This window comes from Sinocyclocheilus rhinocerous, unplaced genomic scaffold (genome assembly GCF_001515625.1).
Source record: "Sinocyclocheilus rhinocerous isolate Xijiao unplaced genomic scaffold, SAMN03320098_v1.1 scaffold374, whole genome shotgun sequence".
Lineage (NCBI taxonomy): Eukaryota > Metazoa > Chordata > Actinopteri > Cypriniformes > Cyprinidae > Sinocyclocheilus > Sinocyclocheilus rhinocerous.
Window position 1 is genome coordinate 781,457 of NW_015628519.1, and position 20,559 is coordinate 802,015.

General features: G+C 37.0%; 1 protein-coding gene across 1 annotated transcript; it reads left to right on the forward strand.

Moving 5' to 3' along the window:
* Nucleotides 1-743: 743 nt before the first annotated feature.
* LOC107737874 (stromelysin-3-like) lies at nt 744-20,215 on the forward strand. The gene is made up of 8 exons (XM_016549513.1): nt 744-937; nt 9,714-10,012; nt 14,325-14,468; nt 16,776-16,909; nt 17,985-18,223; nt 18,324-18,528; nt 18,992-19,252; nt 19,360-20,215. Exons 1-8 carry the CDS (start codon nt 833-835, stop codon nt 19,485-19,487), a joined length of 1,515 nt encoding a protein of 504 aa, XP_016404999.1. The 5' UTR covers nt 744-832; the 3' UTR covers nt 19,488-20,215.
* Nucleotides 20,216-20,559: the final 344 nt, after the last annotated feature.

Consider the following 20,559-nt stretch of genomic DNA (forward strand, 5'->3'; position numbering starts at 1 on the left):
ATGTGAGAGGGGATGTTATTACGTATTATGGACTTATGTATTTTGGTCAGAACTGTCAATTTTAAGTTAAAACACTTTAATGATGTATTTGTTTATTTGAAACACACAGCTTTTCACTTCACAAGATGTTAACTGATGGATTAAGTCATGTTGTGGATTATTGTGATGTTTTAATCAGCTGTCTGTGTACTCTCATTCTGACGGCACCCATTCACTGCAGTGGATCCATTGAAGTGATGCTAAATTTCTCCAAATCTGTTTTGATGAAGAAATAAACTCATTTACATATTGGATGTGTGTATATATTCATTTATTTGTAAAATAATTAAAAGCTTTATTTCTTTTTAATTAGTAATATGCAAAAGAACACGAGGGTTAAATGAAACAGGTGCACTTCAAGAACTGGCACAAAATCACAAACAAATTATAAACACTAGCAGGCAGACACGTCGTCAATACAGCGAAATGTAAAATGTATCATTATCGTATCCAACTGTTAGACAGGACAGTCACTATCTAAACCTCTCCTGCTAACCCACATCACTGAAAACCAAACCCGCGCTCTCCCCTCTCGCGACGGAGCGCCTCAGAGGAATGGAGGGCTGGATCACGTGATTGCCGATGAACTTGCCACTCCAGCCCCTGAAAGAAAAGTGTAATTTGAAGAAAAGAGAACAAAGAAATCAGAGAGTATAAAATCCCTCGGCTAGTCTGCACTTGGTCAGAGTAAAGCTCGACAGACAGGCGCGCGCTCTCTCCCCGCCTTCCCTCACGCTCGTATAGTAAAGTGCCCCGCGCGCAGGTGGTGCGTGCGGCTCTGAATCCGATCAGGATGATGCGATCTGCACAGCTTCTCGCTGCAGTCTTATACTGCTTAGTGTGCATTCATTCTCTACCGGTACCAGACGGAAACAGCCACAGGTACAAACCTGCAGCGGTAAGTGCATTTAAAAATATTGTAAGCAACTACAAAATAACAGAAATAAAGATCCACTAAAGTAGCCTATTTTAGACTTGTTAAGCAAATCACAAATAATGTAAACAAATTTTAATTGAAAGTAATTTCACTCCATGCAAATACTAACAAATAAGCATCTTTTTCACTGTATGATATAGAAGGACTATAAAATATAAAAACATTAACAGGTGATGAATTTCAAATTTGCATGCAACTTGAATGATTTATTGCTACCCATTCGTTGTCATTCACCTGTTACACATGCATCTACACAAGATATGCTACTAGAATAAACAAAACTTGTGTATGAAGAAGGCAATACCAGCAGAGAGCACATTTATATTTGCATCAGTGAAATGTGTGGCATCTTAGCATATTATACATATTATAAGATTTTTGTTTTGAAAGAGCAAAACTGCTTAGTGTAGTTCACGTTCAGTATGTTTGCAGTTGTTTAAGGGGTGGGACCTACTGTAGAAAGTTGGATTTTTTTTCAGGTATGTGTTTGGGTCAGTGAGTCAATGAAGGTGTCTGAAAAGGCAACTGCATTGCTGCCTAGTATGTGAATGGTAGCATTTTATGTATGATGGTGCTGAAACTGTTTCAAAAAGGCTTCCAAAAACACAGTGACATACAGTCTAATGGTCAACTTTAGCGATGACCAAGTAAATATTTAGGGAAATAGAAATGGAATAACAGGTTGAGACAAATATAGAACATTAAAATGAAAATTAATTTTCTCATAATTTAACCTCCCACACAATGTTTTTACTGGAATATTAAGCATACATTAATGTTGCCTTCAGAAGCAACCAAATGAAGGCACCTAAACATTGCACTTATACATTGCATGCAAAAGCAGACCATTTTTGAATTCATTATTATCATGTCTTTTAATCCATATAGCTCAATGTTATTCTGTTGAATCCACCCAGCTCTTTATGCTGAATTGGTTTCAGAAAAAAAATATATAATTGTGTTGGAGTCTTTGTGGTTTAAACTTCCTGCTGATCTTCGAAGAACTGAAATCTGGCTGTAAGAACTTTGTTCTGCACAAAACAAGAGAGGGCTTGTAAGGCTTAGAGGAAGTGGACAAAGAAGAACTATACAGATGGCTGTTGTAACCCAGTTGGCAAAGATCCATACAGAGATTTTGCCAGGGAAAATATCAGGCTAAAAACACATATCTGTGAATAAAAGAGCTGAAATGAGTAGTTGTAACAGAGTAGAGAACTGAACACTGTCTTTGTCTTTCTTTTAGAATGCTGAATAGCCACAGACACACAAAGCATTACCACAAAATGACAATGAAACATTGCATGCTGTCAAAGCATCTGGCTATAAAGAGCAGCTTAATTTTATTGTATGTTTGCCTTGACCCACTTTGCCAATCAAACAGGAATGGCACCTGCAATCAACCAGCTCCAGACGTTTTTAAAGACAAACTGTGTACATGTTTGAATGTAGAGAGGCTGCGTTGATGCGGAGCATGTGCTGTCAATTTGTTCTTGAATGTTGACAAAGCCGGAGCAGGAGATTATGCAGGCAGGGGCAAGTCATCTGGCACGTTGAGCAGGATAACAAACCCTGTGTTTGCTGACAGAGAGGAAAATGGAAGGATCCAGATAGCTACCACTGCATTTGTTGACCCCCCTGAGAAAAGAAAAGCTGATGTCCTTCTTTAAGGCATTATTCACACATCACAAGATCCATGAAGACTTGACAAAACAACTCAGTCAACACACTAACATGACTAATGTACAGTCCACAGGGTTGGCCAAATTTTAAAATTATGATCTATCTATCTATCTATCTATCTATCTATCTACTGTTCTATGCATCTATCCATCATCCATCCATCCATCCTCTACCCATTCGTCTATCAGCTGTTCTATGCTCTACCCATCATCCATCCATCCATCCATCCATCCATTGTTCTATGCATCTACCTATGCATCTATCTCACATTTTATGAATCAATCTTTTGTTCCATCCATCTGTCTATCTACTGTTCTATGCATCCATCCATCAATCACCCATCCGTCTATGCATCTACCTATACGTCTATCTATCATTTTATGCATCTATCTTTCCAACCATCCATCCGTCCGTCCGTCCGTCCATCCATCCATCTATCCGTTTCTCTACTGCTCTATGCATATATCCATCATCCACCCATCCATCCAGCCATCATTCTACGCATCTACCTATACACCTATCTATCATTTTATGCATCTATCTTTCCATCCATCCATCCATTGTTCTACGCATCTAACTATACACCTATCTATCATTTTGTGCATCTATCTTTCCATCCATCCGTTTATCTATTGTTCTATGCATATATCCATCATCCACCCATCCATCCATCCATCCATCATTCTATGCATACCTATCCATCTATCCACCGCTTTGTGCATCTGTCTTTCCATCCATCCATTAATCCATCCGTCTATCTACTGTTCTATGCATATATCCATCATCCACCCACCCATCCATCCATCCATCCATCCATCATTCTATGCATACGTTTTGTGCATCTATATTTCATCCATCCATCTATCTACTGTTCTATACGTCTATCCATCATCCTTCCATCCATCATTCTATCTATGCATCTAACTGTCCATCTATTTACCCTTCTATGCGTCTATCTTTCTTTCCATCCATCCGTCCATCCTTCCATCAATCTATGCATCTACCTATCCATCTGTCTACCATTCTATGCATTCATCTGTCCTTTTGCCTGTCTTTGAATTTCAGTAGATTTTAAATTGCATCCTGTTGTTCCTACTCAGGAATAGAATTGGAATGTAAAAGGTATTTTCAATTAATTTCTGAATCATGCACAAATCTAGTAAGCCACCATGTAGCGTGAATTTAAGGAGGAGGAAAGAAACAGATTTTCTTACCCATTCTAGGCACCCTTGGTAATCAGCACCAATTATTCAGTTTGGGTTATCCTTATAACCCAGTCTCAACATATGAAAGAAAAGGACACACAAGCTTAGAGTGGATAGAGCATATAAGGTCAGGGTCAGTTGCAATGCACCACCTGTGGAGCCGTTTGGTTTAGATTTCTTGCCTGTAGGCACAAACGAGAGCATGACTGATACCAGAAACCCTGACGTACCTGGTTCTGATTCAAACCACCATTTTTCCTGTCACCTGACCTTTAGATCTAGAACCTCTCGACAGCTGTTTCCTATCTCTACGGAAATTAGGAGACAAAAGAACTTGCTCTTGAAGTACCTTTATTTCAAGTTCATTGTTGTTCCTGGCAATGCATCAAACATTTCAGTGCAGTTGTCTTCCATAATAATATTGCCTAGTTGTCACCTCTTTCGCTTTAAGGTGGAACAAGTGGGAACTATTTAAAGATTCAAAAGCAGTAGTATTTTTCCTCCCTAGGCTAGACACTAATGGTCTACCTTAGATGCACTACACTCTTTCTGCATGAACATCTTCCATCAACATCATTTTCCCACTAAACAGTCTTCCTTTTCAGTGTAATCACTTGTGTATACAACCCCAAAGCATGCAGATCTCTGGAGGTTTTTGCGGGTAAATATTTACCCTAGTCCGATTTCCTCTGGCATGCTCATTCATTATCTCTAGTTGTGGCCTACTTTAATGTGCCAGAAAATGTCTATGTAACAGACTGGAATTTCTTGTTTGTAATTTTTCTCTCGACAAAGGCATGCTTCAGAGAGACAATGAGACCCATGCAGCCAGGATGTTTGGATCAGGGTTGCACTGAAAATAAAACGCCAAGCCAAAAAAGCAGGATGGTAGGAAGTGCTCTTGGCTGTGTTTCTATGGCTTGCTGAGTCAGTAGTAAACAGTCATCCAAATGTAGAAAGTCATTTTGGGCGTATTTTGGAAATGCATGATGCTTTGCTTTTGATGCCGGCTGTGCTGATGAGTGTAAGAGATCTGTCAGGAGTTGCTGACATCATCCGGATGCCCCAAAGAGAAAGATTTGGCTGCCAACAAAGAAGTTTACCCTCAGAAAACCTATGGAGATGGCATGATGCCAGGCACTCCAATTCTCTCCAAACCTTATTCTTGCACTGACATGTCAGTTCTTTTCTTCTGGATTTCCCCCAAAGGCTTCTCGCAGGCTCTGGGTCTCTGTGTTTTGTTTCAGCATAACATACTGCATCATGTTAGAGCTTTTACCCACTGACCTATTGACCTACAGATGCACACGCTGTGAAAATAGAAGTTTGTTTATGGTGTTTCTTCCATTCCTGTTTGTTCCTTTTATATCCCCAAATGTTGGATATTTGATATTATAAATGTAGGTGTTAAAAATAATAGTTCTTCTGTATTGTTTAGAACATAGCAGATCTTCCCGCAGGCACAAATGCCTGATGTTTGAATGCATAAAGGTGTGACTGCAGCTTAAGGTAAAATAATTCCCAGTTGTTTTTGTTTGTCAGCTGATGAAAGGCATATATCTGTCAGGAAGGTATCATAAAAACGTCAAAAAAGCCCACAACATGATGAGGCTTGGAAAGAGAGACCTTTGTTTTATATGGAACATGTGTGGCTATGGTAATTCTGAAGACATTTCAGTGGGTTTCTGAATGGACTGCCACTTTCACATGTTTCACTACATGCAGGTGGATGCTGTAAAATATGCCCAGGCTTGAGGAATGTCTGGTTAAGAAAAGGTTCTTTGATTTGGGCTTTTGTTAAAACGCAATGTGTGCGTGAATGTTGTAATAATATTACAAGCAAAGACTACTTAGCGTATAGTCCCTCAATAGTGCAGTCACATTGATCTTTTTTTAATTAGTCTTAAAGGAACAGTTCACCCAATATTATTCCCCCAATTAAAACTCTCCTTTTGTGTCCTATGAAAATACCCTCATAGTTCCAGTTGAAAATGTTGACGAGTAAATAATGACAGAATTTTTTTTTCAGGCAGGTTTCAGTTTAATTGAGCTCTTAGAGCTGCCACAATTATGGAGCAAGATCTAATGATAGATTGATAGTTGGGTTGTTTGTTGAGAAAATGATGTTTTGGCTGTTTCTTTCGAGACTTGGCTTTGACTCTATATGCTTATAACAGTTTCAGCTGCTAATATGTACTTAAGTATTATTACATAAGCAACCTGAGCCGTCTTGTTTGCACTGAGCAACTTATAAAATACTGACAGCATATTATGAAATGTGGTTACAAAAGTGGGTCACATGAGTTCATAGTATTTCTATGATTTGTTTATGTAGACTTTTTATATACATTTTTATGTCCACTCTATGTCAAGAGTTTGGGGTCAGTAAGATTTTTTTTAAAAAGACACATTAAATGTAAAGTGCTAATGAGCTTTTTAAACTTTCTATTCATCAAAGAATTCTGAAAAAAAGATCACATTTTCCACAAAAATACTAAGCAATATAACGGTTTTCAACTTTGATAATAAGAAAGAAATGTTTCTTAAGCAGCAAATCAGCATATTAGCTTGATTTCCGAAGGACTGGAGTAAATTCAGCTTTTCCATTGCATATTAAAATAGAAAACATATATTTTAAAATGCAAAGATATTTCAGAATATTCCTGCTTTTATTGTATTTTTGATCAAATAACTGTAGCCTTGGTACACATACAAGACTTTTAAAAAAAAAAAACTTAGAAAATTAAACAGACCCAAAACTTTAGACTGATTTGTTTAGGAATTATGTATGGTTTATACAGAATTGATCTACTAAAAGGGGAAAAACATTGTCTGTCGACTGAGTTTTGGTTTGAAATGGGAGTATGTGTGTTTACTTTGGCCCAAGGGGTCTGTTTCGTTGATTTAGGCTTTAACCTTTAACCCTTGACTCCCGCTGAACCTGAGACACCCGGGTGTTTTTCTTCCACATCCGTCGCTCCCTAAGTAGACTCGAAGCCAGTTTGTCATCGCTGAGAGGTTCCACTGCTCTACAATAAACAATCTTGACTGTTGTACAAAAAACTTGCCTGTCTCCAGGTTGTTTAGAGACTGCTTAAATTACATGCTTTCAACATGTACGACCATTTAATGATGGTTCAGCCCATGGAAAGTCCATGCGCGCTCAGCAGATTTGAGAGAAACAAACTGAGAGTAGATAAAGCGCAGTGAATTCTTCACTTCTATCTGTGGAATTTGTGCGGTTTTTTGTTGATTTAGGCTTTAACCTTTAACCCTTGACTCCCGCTGAACCTGAGACACCCGGGTGTTTTTCTTCCACATCCGTCGCTCCCTAAGTAGACTCGAAGCCAGTTTGTCATCGCTGAGAGGTTCCACTGCTCTACAATAAACAATCTTGACTGTTGTACAAAAAACTTGCCTGTCTCCAGGTTGTTTAGAGACTGCTTAAATTACATGCTTTCAACATGTACGACCATTTAATGATGGTTCAGCCCATGGAAAGTCCATGCGCGCTCAGCAGATTTGAGAGAAACAAACTGAGAGTAGATAAAGCGCAGTGAATTCTTCACTTCTATCTGTGGAATTTGTGCGGTTCCTCATTGCCGGGGGTGTGGGGTCATGTTTTAGCAACACTATCAAGTTCACATGTCAGTGGATTGTTACTAAGGTACTACGTCTCGACTTGCCCAAAAAATTTGGTTGTTTTTCCTTTTATTTGTTAGAATTTGTCTTGAGTTACACTGTCTTCTAATCAGATGCTACGCAACAAGTTTCCAGCAATAAGCAATTTGTCTGTTCGCACTGAATATGAATATGTTATTGGTCACACTTTATTTTAAGGTCCAATTCTTGCTATTAACAAACCATTAACTACAACTTTTGCCTCTATAAACTCCTGATTTGCTTATTAATAGTTAATGTTAAGTTTAGGTATTGGGCATGATTAGGGATGTGGAATACGGTCATGCAGAATATGTGCTTTATAAGTAATAAACAGCCAATATGTTAATAATAGGCACGCTAATAAGCAACGAGTTAATAGTGAGAATTGGTCCCTATACTAAAGTGTTACCCTGCTGTTTGATAATATTAATGTCAGATGCATTAGAGTGCTGCATTTTAGCACTTAGATTTTAAACCAGTGAGACAGAGAAATTGACAAAATGTCCTGTCACTCATCCTTTGTTGTGGTAAAAAGAATTGCTGTTCGTCTAAAAAAGTCCAAAACCTCAAGAAATTGGCTACTCATTTTTAGCCACTCGCTTTAGTCTGTTATATCTTCATGATAGTTGGACCTGCTTTCAGTGATAAAGCCACATTTAAACAAGTGACTTTTTTCTTTTCAGACTTCCTGCTTTATATTTCTAAATGTTTTATGGTTGTCTAAATATAGTTTGTGCTTAAATTACAGCTTTTAAAAGACTCCCTATGGCTACGAGAGGCGGAAGGATTTTTAAAAGCATTTAAAAGAAATAGTTCACCCTATACCACCCCTGGCCTCTTAACCAAGCATAAATTAGAGAGAAAGAAGGAGGTATAGAGAAGGAAAAAGAGTGAGAAGGAGGCTTCTAAACCCACACAGCTGGAGTAGAGAATTGCGATGAGGTTTGGGGAAGGAGAGAAATTGGGGCAATCTGACTTTCCCCTCCAGGCAGCTAACCTCCCAGCCCATTAACAGAACCATTTCCTTGAAATTTGGGTGAGGAAATTGACTGTGATAATGCTTCTTGCAAATGATCAGTGACGTATGACCAACAGTTGCACAGCTATAATTTCACTAATTTTGCTCCCAATTTAGACAGCAAGGCTTTATTTGCACCTTCACCTTACTGTTTGTCCAACCAGAACACCCTAGCAACCATCTAGCAATGCCCTAGAAATTACAGTGTTATTTTAGTACTATTTATGTACTATTGTATTATTTATTCATATTTAAGCTTTTATTTATATATTTTAGTTTGTTTATATTTTTTACATTTTAGTTTATATTTTTAAGTTTATATTTAGTTTACATATTAGTTTACATTTTTAAGTTTTGTTTTATGATTTTCTTTTTTTTTTTTTTATACATTTCTATATAACTTTATTTATTTATTTATATTTCAGTTTTTTTAATTTGAGTAATTACTTCAACCTAAACTCATTTTATTTCCATTAGTTGCCAGGCAACATTTCTAATTTTTGTTTACATTTATGTTTTTCATCTAACATTTATATTTTATTTGAGCTTTATTTCAATAAACAAAACAAAAACGAAATGAATAGTTTTAGTTAACAATAAAAATACTGCTAGCATTGCCTTAGAAACCCTAGCATCCGGTGTTATTTTAATATTATTTATATTAATATTTTGAATGACCTTTTTATATTTTATTATTTTTAGGTTATATTTTAGTTACATTTTAATTTTAGTTTACGTTTTAGTAATTGTGTTTTGTGATTTTGACATTTTTATTAGTTATTTTTTTTACATTTCTGTTCATCTTTAATTAATTTAATTTATTTCAGTTCAAATTTTAGTAATGTTATTGCTTCCACTTTAACTTAATTTATTTAAGTTAGTTGTAGTTAGTTTCAAAGGCAACGTTTGTTTACATTTTCAAAGGTTTTTCATCTATTTACATTTTATTATATATTTCATATTTTCATGTTGATATTTTATTGCATTTTATTTTTAATAGTTTTGGACTAGCAATGCCCTGTAAACCAGCCAGAATACCCTAGCAACCGAATAACAATACACTAAAACACAACAACACATTAGCCCCCAAACAAACCCAATTTAATAGTGTAGCATCTATAAATGAAGGTCAAATGTACATTTGATTGACAGTTTATGTGTGTGTTGACAGGACTGGCCTCAAAAGACCCATCACCATGGCCTGAAGAAGAGGGGCCGACTTCATCACATTCAGGACACCCTGAGTGAAGACTCTAGCAATAAAAGAGTACATCCACACTCGACTCTTCCCAAGAATGACACTGAGTTCTGGAACAGACCTCGCTGTGGAGTCCCAGACTACCCCTCACAGAAGGAAGGGAGCGTCCTTAATTACTCAACCCTCAAAGGAGGTTTGCTTGGGGGCCGTCATCGCCGAAAACGCTTTGATTTGTTCGGAGGCCGCTGGGACAAAACAGACCTCACATACAAGTAAGACTTGCACGGATAGTGGTTGCGGTTGTATCTGGTTGCTGTGTCTACACTTAATGAGATGATAGACATAAAATTAATTAAACATTAAAGCGTAAATGGGAGAAAATGACTTTGATGCATTGCCAAGGTACTATTTTGAGCCTTACACAACAAAGGCCACACTGAGGCAATAATATAGCTTATTTTTGGTATCCTAGCTCCCAGTCAACACACATTTGACTGAATCTATACATTAAAGTTTTTTTTTCTTATTACAGAGTGTGTTTAAATGAAACATTTGCAGTTCTTCTTCCTCCTTTTATCTCAGAAATACACTATTTCCCAGCCCACACAGGAAATACTCGTTTCTAATGTTTCTTTCTTTATCTTCTCACATTTCTTATAGCTGTTATCAGCTCTAAAAAAGACCACACACTCTTTTCACTATTACACCCACTTAATTAGAAGCAATAAGCTGTCTCAGACCCGGGACTGCATGGCTCCAGAACACAGCGAGAAATATGTATCAAGCCCCCTTTGATTTAAAGCAGTAAATCATTTTCTTAAACACACACAGTCGCTCGCTACTTCAAGTCGACCTGAATTTCATTGGTTTTTAAAGGAATAGTTCACCCAAAATGAAAAGTGTGTCATCTTATACCTACCCTCATCATTCCAAACCTGTTCAACTTTCTTTCTTCTGCAGAAAATAACATATTTTGAAAATGTCTCGGGGTTTGTTTTCTTAAACACACAATGAAAATCCATTGACTTTCATCAGTTGACCTCAGTGACTTTTTTCAAAATATCCTCTTTTGTGTTACACAGTTTGGAATGACATGAGAGTGAGTAAATGATGACAGAATTTTCATTTTGAGTGAACTATCCCTTTAAGAAGCCTTTGATTGACATGATGGCCTTACTATTGTATTTGTCTGGTCACCACTTCATGTTTTGACTGATTTGCCTCATATATCTCTGTCAAAGACGGTTCCCACCGGACATAGTACTCTCTGTAATCTGAAGTCAGTGAGGTCACGACCCGACTAGGAGAAGATGTTACATTTCAGAGCACTCATGTGTGTTATGGGCGCAGAGCCCAAATGGTTCTAGTTTTCTCTTCAGTGCTCAGCAGGGGGTGAGATGAGGATCCAGACAAAGAAATCCAGCCTTACAACCACTGATTAAATCTGTGCCTTGATTTATGGCCCTTCCCATAAAATATTACAGCCTATAAATCTCCCATGGTTCTACATCTGAATCAAGCCACATTGCTGTAGGAAAGACGAGTCTTTGTGTCTGCATACAATAAAGATAGTCAAAACAGAAAAAAAGTATTTTCTTTAGAAAATCATGGGAAGGATGAACACCTAGCATGACTTGAGGGTGAGTAATTTATGGGCTAATTTTCATTTTTGGGTGAACTAACCCTTTAAAGGGATAGTTCACCCAAAAATGAAAATTACCCTATGATTTACTCACCCTCAAGCCATCCTTGGTGTATATGACTTTATTCTTTCAGAATCAGAATTATATTAAAATAATATCCTGGATCATCCAAGCTTTATAATAGCAGTGAATTGTGGTTGAGATTTTAAAGTCCAAAAAAGTGCATCCATCCATCATGAAAACTACTCCACACAGCTCTAGGGGGTCAATAAAGACCTTCTGAAGCGAAGCGATGCGATGCGTTTGTGTAAGAAAAATACAAATAAAGTCACGTATTACAAGTACAAAATGAGTATTTGTAATGAAAAATGTCGGAAGATTTCGATATAAGCCAAGAGGAGCATGGTTTTCCTTTGCTGTAAACAAAAATTGATTCTCGCGAGACTAGCATATTCTCACCCGAGGTTACGCTACGCCTAAGTCCTACGTCATCCGCTGGAAAATGAAGAATTGAAGAATGTTGAATTTTAATATTGATCCATCTCTTATAATTCATCACTGTACTGTAAATTTACATATAACAAGTTTAATTTTTTTTATTTTGGGGGTAGGTTGCACCCTGAAAATTACCATTAATGATTGCTTAAAAAAACAACAACTCTGAAATCATTTTACAATTTGTATACTAAGTGCTGCCTCATCAGAATCTGATGTCAACACAGCAACTCATGCACATATTTTATCTCCAGCAAACCCCAGTCAGCAGCATTCTAATGCATTCTCATAACCACTATGAGCTGTCGTGACTCACGTCTCTGAAAGTTGTTTAAGGGTTATAGCACCTTACTGTCCTCTGTAATTTGTCCCCTCACTTAATGACGGACTGTACATGTGCAAAATTAACTCAAACACCCCCCCCCGCTACCCCCACCATACTGTCAATTCAGTTACTTCAATGAGTCTGTAACCTTAAGGAAATCTGTGTCTTTCATGTCACATGTGTGCAGTGGATTGAGGTCTGAAGTCATTCTGCATGAGGCACACCTTCAGTAAAACATGATGAATGACACCTGTGCACTAAGTTTGTCCATTAAAGCCACCATTGGACCAGATGGTTAGACGTTACTGCTGAAAGTAGTAAAAACAAAACAACACAAAAAAATAGAGAAAAGAAGCCACTTGCTAGGAACGTTGAAATCAGTTGTGCTGCTTAATACTTTTGTGGAAACCGTGATCCATTTTTTCAAGATTCTTGTTAAACAGTAAGTTCAGAATAACACTATTTGAAAGTGGTGCTTTAAAGATAATATGTTGTTTGCGAAATTAAATAAATACCAAATTCTCATTTTTAAAGCATTATTTTATTTTATTTTATTTAAAATAAATTTTTTTCACAAACCCAAAGATGCCTCTTCTGGTCCCCTGGGAGTCCCTAGACCCCAGTTTGAAAACCCCTGACATATAAGTATCTATAAAACCTATTTGGGGCCGCTGTATTTGCACTTTAAAGCCACTAATCTAAACCCGATTTACGTTTCATCTATTCTTTTGGGTAGTAGCCATAGTCCTAGGTCAGCAAATAGGGAGGGATTCTCTAATTGTAGCAGCGAATAAAGACAATGTTTAAAGCCACAGACTACCACACTGGGCTCTCTCCCGCTGTCATAGCTCCTGTCTGGGCTTGCAGACTGCAGAGGCCCCACAATCTGAGATAGTTTGTGGCTCCAACATGCAGCCCCAGAGCGATCCCTGTCCCACAGAGCTAATAATGACCAAAGCATGAAGGTGTCCAAGCATGAAAACAACACAGAGCAGAGGTACCAGTCACTATAGCTGCAGGTCGGGAGCTAAACAATACTTCAGATGAGGTGCTTTAAGACATTTTCTTTTTCTTTTTTTTATGAAATGCACTAAAGGGAAGTTTTGTGGAACATGATACAGATTTGTGGTCCACCAGCTTAAATGGGCTCAGTGGGGATTCTGCTTGTGAAAATAAGCATGCATGCCTTCATCACTCAGCAAGCTTTATAATGTAGCTCGTCTTTCATCTGAGAGAAGTTCAAACCTGTGGGCTCATTCTATGAGAGATGAAAGTAGCATTTTAATTTATAAACAGCATTTAAAATGGGTAAACTGCTGGTTTAGAATAGAAAGAGCAGTTGAAGCTTTTTATGGTTAGTTTTTGGGAGGAATCAACGGTGGTGTGATAGTAAACTCTGGACCAGAAAAGATCTAATTCAAGATAAATGCAACCTAAACAAATGCTATAAAAGGGATAGTCCACCCAAAATCTTTTACTCATTTCAGCTATAATTTACACAAAAGAAGATACTTTGAATAACTATTGACTTCCATTGTATTTTTATTCATACAATGGAAGTCAATAGAAACATAAACTGTATTTACCTAAATCTTTCTAAATATTTTCTCGTGTTTCACACAAGAACAAAAGTCATACAGGTTTGGAACAACATGAGGGTGAGGAAATGATGACAGAACTTTCATTTTTGGGTGGACTATCCCTTTAAAGCCTCTAAAATTGTCAGTAATGCAGTGTATTGTGAATTGTTTGGGATTAAAAAGATCCTGCTAAATGACAAGAAACAAAAGAGTCTTGAAATATGTTATGTATTCCTGTAAGGCTTATATGCACTTAAAGGAACCTGGATAGGGGTACCATCACTGTCACAATATCAAGTATCACATGTGTTCTGTTATTATGGTCAGAGAGCGTTGTAGTAGGTACCGTGTCTAATCCATTCAGACTGAGCTTGTCTTTCACAACAGCCAGATTCTGATCCAGTCCCTTGGTTCACTACCAAGAAGGGTAGCAAACATGTTCAAATAAAGGGAATTATTGGGGTAATGCACCAGAGACCAAATGAAAATCGCATGGGTGGTCTGTAGTGAGCGTTTATGAGTGTTTGTGCTCGTGTTACAGGATCATGCGGACGCCTTGGCAGATGAGTTTAGAGAAAGTCAGACATGTGCTGAGAGAGGCACTGTGGGTCTGGAGTGACGTCACTCCTCTCACCTTTACTGAGGTCACCAGTGGCCGGGCGGATATCATGATTGACTTTAACAGGTAAAAAAAAAAAAGATATTTTCACTGTTTTCTGTGTCTGTTTGTTTTTAAAGGGGTCATAACATACATATAATCTTTCCACTCCAGTTGAGGTCCAGTTCTAATGTTAGATCAAGAAGTCATATATGACAATTTTTTCACCCTGTTTGATGCTTTTGTCTATTGAACCTTTAGGAACATGCTAATTTCTTTTGTTGTGATTGGCTAACATTTTTGCATATGTAATGACTTTGTAGGTTTGCAGAGTTGTGACATCATAACCACAAAGAATTATGAACGAGTTGTACTTGCATCTTACAGTAATTTCAATAATAAGTCTTAGGATCTTTTTGGATTAGGAAGAAAAAGTTTTGAAGATTACAGTATGTTTTATAGTAAATGAAACTACTTCCTCTGTTGGTAATATTTTACATTTCAGCTGCCATTACTCCAGTCTTCAGTGTCACGTGATCCTTCAGAAATCATTATTCGGATTTGGTGCTTAAGAAACTTTTCTTATTATCAATGTTGAAAACAGTTTTTATTACAGTATATATTTTTTTCAGGTTCAAAAGAACAGCATTTATTTGACTAAGATATTTTTTTGTCAGTTAACTGTCACTTTTGATCAATCCTTTATTTTAAAAGATTAATAAAAATCTGATTTGTACTGCTATTAAAGCCCTTTAAAGTTACATCCCAAGATTTATCGAAAACAACACTGCAATGAAAAAATTAACATATTCAGCACACTTTGACTGGCCTTTTATATTCTGTATATCATCGATGAAATACTGTTTCTCTGGCCTCTCATTTGACAGAGCTTGTAACACCATATTGTCAGTTCAGAGATGTGTGTTCATTGACACAAAGAGGAAAGGTTTCCACTTGACTAGTCAAACACAGACGCTTTTCATCTCCAAGCTGGATATTAGAGAGGGTGTCGGTTTAGGATTATAGGTCGAAAATTTACACTGCACGTCCATTCATGCACGTGTGTTACTTCTTAAATTCCCATAGTACGAAAAGTCATAACTCAGAACACCTGTGTGGTTTAGTTCTACATATGGACATGCAACACTGCGGCTCAAAATCCCTTTCTTTTTGAAAAACTAACCTTAATGTTGAAAAGCATGACTTGTGGTAGCACATTATTACTACAATGGACTGTTTGAGTTTTTCTTTCCCCTTATTGAACATGTGACGTGCTCTATCATTTTGCACATTGTTTGTGGAAGAAACTTTTGTGTATGTTTTGTGTATTTCTGTGATAAAACAGTTTTGGGTTTCAAATGATGTTATTTGTGTTTCTAAATTCAAGTGATAAATGTAATTTTGGGGCTCTATAATGTGGTGTTGGCATCACTTTAGCTTTTTTTAAATGGTCTTTTCCTTTTTACTACTAGTTATAAAACAAAATAAAACATGAATGGAAATCATAAGGTATGTTGAAAGATACAGTACAACAAATGTCTGAAAATTTTTTCAAATGTTTAGAGCCCATTTTCTCAAAAACATTAAACTCAAAATGATGAAGCAGGAGAAAAGTGCTTGATTTACAGTATGTGTCACACCAGACCCATATAAATGTAATGTCTCGTTCAAACGGAAGTTTTGCTTAAACCAAACTTTTTCTCTTCATTTTCTGTTTGAAAATTAAAGTCCCTCTGAAAACTTGGCTTCCTGTTAAAGCGCTAATGTACAGTTGTTATGTTTCTGAGATACGCACGTATGAAGTTCTAATGAGGGATACCACTTTTCTTCAAAGCAGAGGGAAATATCTAGATCCATCTGGCATAAAGCGAAACATCTGGAGGTCGGTTCAGTGAAGTGTGGGACTCTAGGCATGCCAGTTTCATTTTTTCTGACTCAATCCAAGATTCCATCAATGGGATAGCAGTGGACCGGACATTTGTGGGTTTGATTTAACCAGAATAGTGGCCTTCTTTGACCTTTCAGGTCTGCCAGGTTTAAAGATCTACAATCCTGCAGGGCTTTGTGCGTAATTTAACCTCTCAGCATTTCACAATGGAAAATTTAGGGTTCAGTTTATTCAGTGCCATTCAGCCATTCCATTAAAGACAAGGGAGTCAGGGAAGTTACTGAGGTGTGACAGTTACAGTAGGGTATAATGCTGTACGATTGCATGATAGAAACAGCAATGTCTCTGTTCAGGTCATTATTCTCACCCTCGTTTAATCATTCTATGTAATGAAGTGTGCTTATAAAGTTCTTTCAGCGATCAGTTCATCAGGCATGTTGATGAAATAAGAGAACGGGAATCATTGGTTTTGTGCTGTCGTCTGAGAGACTGTGTTTTACATTCAGGTACTGGCATGGAGACAATCTTCCTTTTGATGGCCCAGGAGGAATTCTGGCTCATGCCTTCTTTCCCCGAACTTACCGAGAGGGAGACATTCACTTTGACTACGATGAGACTTGGACAGTGGGCAACAGTATGGGTGAGTGAGGGTCCTGGTTCATTTGGTGTAACTTTTTAGCTACAATAAAACATTTTTTATTTTTTTTTACTCACAATTGGAAGTTATATCTCACAGTTTTTCTCAGAATCTTTCAAGTAATTGAGGGTTTACATCTCACAATTTAGAATTTTTTATTGAAATCTTAAATTTACATCTCACAATTATGACTTTTTTTTTTAAATTCTGAGTTTACATCACACAATTTTGAGACAGAATAAAAAAAAAAAAAAGGTAACATGCAACACTGCATCTCGCAGTTCTGACTTTTATCCCAAAAATCTCATGATTCTAAGTTTATATCTCGCAATTGCAAGAAAAAAGCGATATAACGAGATATAAGCGATATAAATTGCTTCCAAATTAGTTGGTCAAATTGAGTTAATCTAGTACTTATAAATAAGCAATATCACACAAAAACAAGAGCGCTGTTGTTCCAAATATGCATAAATTCACACACGACTGCAAGTAATATTATATGAGTGTTCATCAAAAGTCTGAATAACTTTAGCATTTTAAATATTATTATTTTGCATTTTAAATATTGCAAGTTGCTTTGTCCATTTTTGCTGTGCTGACAAATGACATTAAAGCAAAATCATTGTTTACATCTCCAAGCAACATACTGTAGTGGTGTATTGTCCCTGAATGAATCAGTTTTCTTGAATGAATCGTTTGTTTGAATGATTCAAAACTCAGTCATTAAGCCAGTCACTTGTTTTATACCTGAATGAATCAGTGTTTTTAATGAATCGGATGAGAGAATGGTTCAAGGACTCACTCATAAAGCCAGTCACTTTTTCTTGTTTCCTGAAGGAATCAATGCTTGAAAGAATCGGTTGTATCACTCAACGATTCACTCATAAAGTCTGTTGCTTGTCGCTTGCTACTGTTGTAACTTTGCAACCTGCAGAAATTATTATTATTTTTTATTACGTACGTTGTTTGTATGTTTATCACGTACAAATGGATTTCCACATAAATATATGATGCATGGACTGCATACCATACTATGTCATTTTAAACCCTCTTTTTTAATCCTCTTGCTTTCTACTAGGTACTGACCTCCTCCAGGTGGCTGCTCATGAGATCGGTCATGTTTTAGGATTGCAGCACTCCATGGCACCAGGTGCAGTGATGTCGCCTTTCTACACTTTCTCCTACCCACTCCAACTGAGTGAAGATGATAAGCGAGGTATACAGTCTTTGTATGGATCCAGACACACGGATGATAAAGTAAAGACGGAGAAGAGAACTCCCAAGGTCACAGAAACTAATGAGATTGAAAGCACGGTGGTGAGTTATATGGCTGATTGTATCTGATCTTGGGAATCTTGGGAATTCTTCTTTATTCTTCTCATTCTCTTTTTTTTCTCCTTATTTCCTATATTTTCAGCCTGATGCTTGCCAAACTGACTTTGATGCTGTATCTATGATCCGAGGCGAGCTGTTTTTCTTTAAGTCGGGTTATGTATGGCGGATCCGTGACGGTAAACTCCAGACTGGATATCCTGCATTGGCATCCAGGCACTGGAGAGGAATCCCAGGTGACATTGATGCTGCTTTTGAGGACAAATCTGGAAATATCTGGTTCTTCCAAGGTAAACTGTCTCAAAATAAATAAGATGTTTTCGAAATAACTCTCTTATGCTCACCAAAGCTGCATTGATTTGATCAAACAATACAGTAAAACAATAATATTTAATTGTTTTAACTATTTTAATATATTTTAAAATTTAATTTAATCCTATGATGGCAGAGCTAAAATTTTTAAGAGACATTATTCCAGCCTTTAGCTTTTATTTTGTATGCGATTAATCGTTTGACAGCACTAATATATATGTAAATAAAAAAATAAATATATATTTCTTAAAAAAAAAAAAAGGAATTCCAAAAGAACATTTCAGCTAGCATCAGAAAGTGTATATATTTATAACCCAGATGTCTTTTGGTGGTCTAATTATCCAGCCTAAATCAGTCAACTAAATCAGGGGTTCATGACGAATGGAAAATTCATAAACCGTGATTTAATATAACCTCTTTCACCCACCATTCTCTCTGTAGGCCAGAGTTACTGGGTTTTTGATGCAGAGCGGCAGATCACAGGGCCGGACTCTGTACGACGACTAGGTCTAACAGTGACTGACATTCAGGCCGCCCTCATGTGGGGAGAAGATAAGGCCCAGAAGATCTTCTTCTTCAAAAAAGGAAGCTACTGGCGATTCAACCTGAAGGAAAACCGCGTTGACTCAGTCCACCCTCGCAGCATGAGGGACTGGAGGGGCGTACCGGATGACATTGACGCTGCTTTCCAGGACCGATTCGGTACGGCTGTCACTGAGACATTATTTCTTGCATGTTTTTGAATCTGCAAAGGATGGAGGGAGTTAAAAAAGTCATTGAATGTTTCTTGGTTCGTTATTACTCCACAGGCTTCGCCCACTTCTTGAGAGGGAAGCAGTACTGGAAGTTCGACCCAGTAGAAGTGAGGGTGCTGGAGGGATATCCACGATATATTGGCATGGATTTCTTTGATTGTTCTGCAGCCCTGTATCGATGAATCACTGGTACAACTAGATGTAATTTAGCCCAAATGTAATGCTGATCTTTGTCACGCACCTAGTGCAACAGGCAGTTTCCACATGTTTAACTTTGAACCAATCTAGGCCTAGTATTTTTATTTATATCACGCAAAGTGTCAGATGTACAGTCTCTAAATCTGACCACTGGATCAAACTTTTTTTTTTGTGGATTCAAGCAGATACTGTTTATCTACTCAGTCTGTGACTCAAGGTGCTACATCTGCGCCAATTAATCTCATCTGCAAAACAATGACTCTCATTACTCAGGAAAAGCAGGAAATTCTGGCTTTAAAATATTTTTCGTATATATTTTGTGTACTTGGTTATTTATTATTTGTATATTTTTGGCAGTATTGATAGTGTTAGGAAAACATAACGGCCATTCTTTTTGAGAAATACCATATTGTGCCATTAGTGACGTGCTGTTGATTACCACAGAAGACAATTTTGTTCTTAAAAACGAGCAAAGATTGCATTAAACCTAATGCACTTACAGTGGAAATCTATAAGGCAAGTAATTTAAAACAGAAACCTTACTGAAGCGCATACTAATAACTTTTAGTACAAAAACTTGAGGTAAACATGTACATCAAATATTAAAGCATCCTAAAAACCAACAGTTTAGTTCTCAGAGCAACAATAATGTAACAATTTTTTACTGAACTTTGTAGAGATAGCTGAACATTTCGTATTTTGTTTGAAGCTTTGAAGGACCGGAACTTTAAAGTATTTAAAAGTTGCTGTACTTTCAGTATTTAGGGACTTTCGTTCATTTTTAATGAGAAATGGCAATTTGATGTGACACAAGTGACCTTTGGGAATAGCTGTCAATGTGAACGTCCATTTATGCTTAACTTAAGTCTGTAAGAGACTTATGAAGACCTGTTTTTCAATAGTGATAATGTATATTTTACAGTGCAGGTCACTGATGTTGTTCACGTGTATCTAATTAAACGTTTTGCATGATAATGATGGCTTTTGTTCTAGGGAAACTGTACACTTCTCATTCACTGCTATTATAATGTTTGTCATGTAATCAATTCTTTCTAT

Excerpts from the sequence above, each read along its gene's own strand:
- LOC107737874 (XM_016549513.1), top strand. The coding sequence starts at position 833 with ATGATGCGATCTGCACAGCTTCTCGCTGCAGTCTTATACTGCTTAGTG. Across the intron at positions 16,910-17,984 it reads GACAGTGGGCAACAGTATGG|GTACTGACCTCCTCCAGGTG; the intron begins GTGAGTGAGGGT and ends GCTTTCTACTAG. Across the intron at positions 18,529-18,991 it reads AAATATCTGGTTCTTCCAAG|GCCAGAGTTACTGGGTTTTT; the intron begins GTAAACTGTCTC and ends TTCTCTCTGTAG.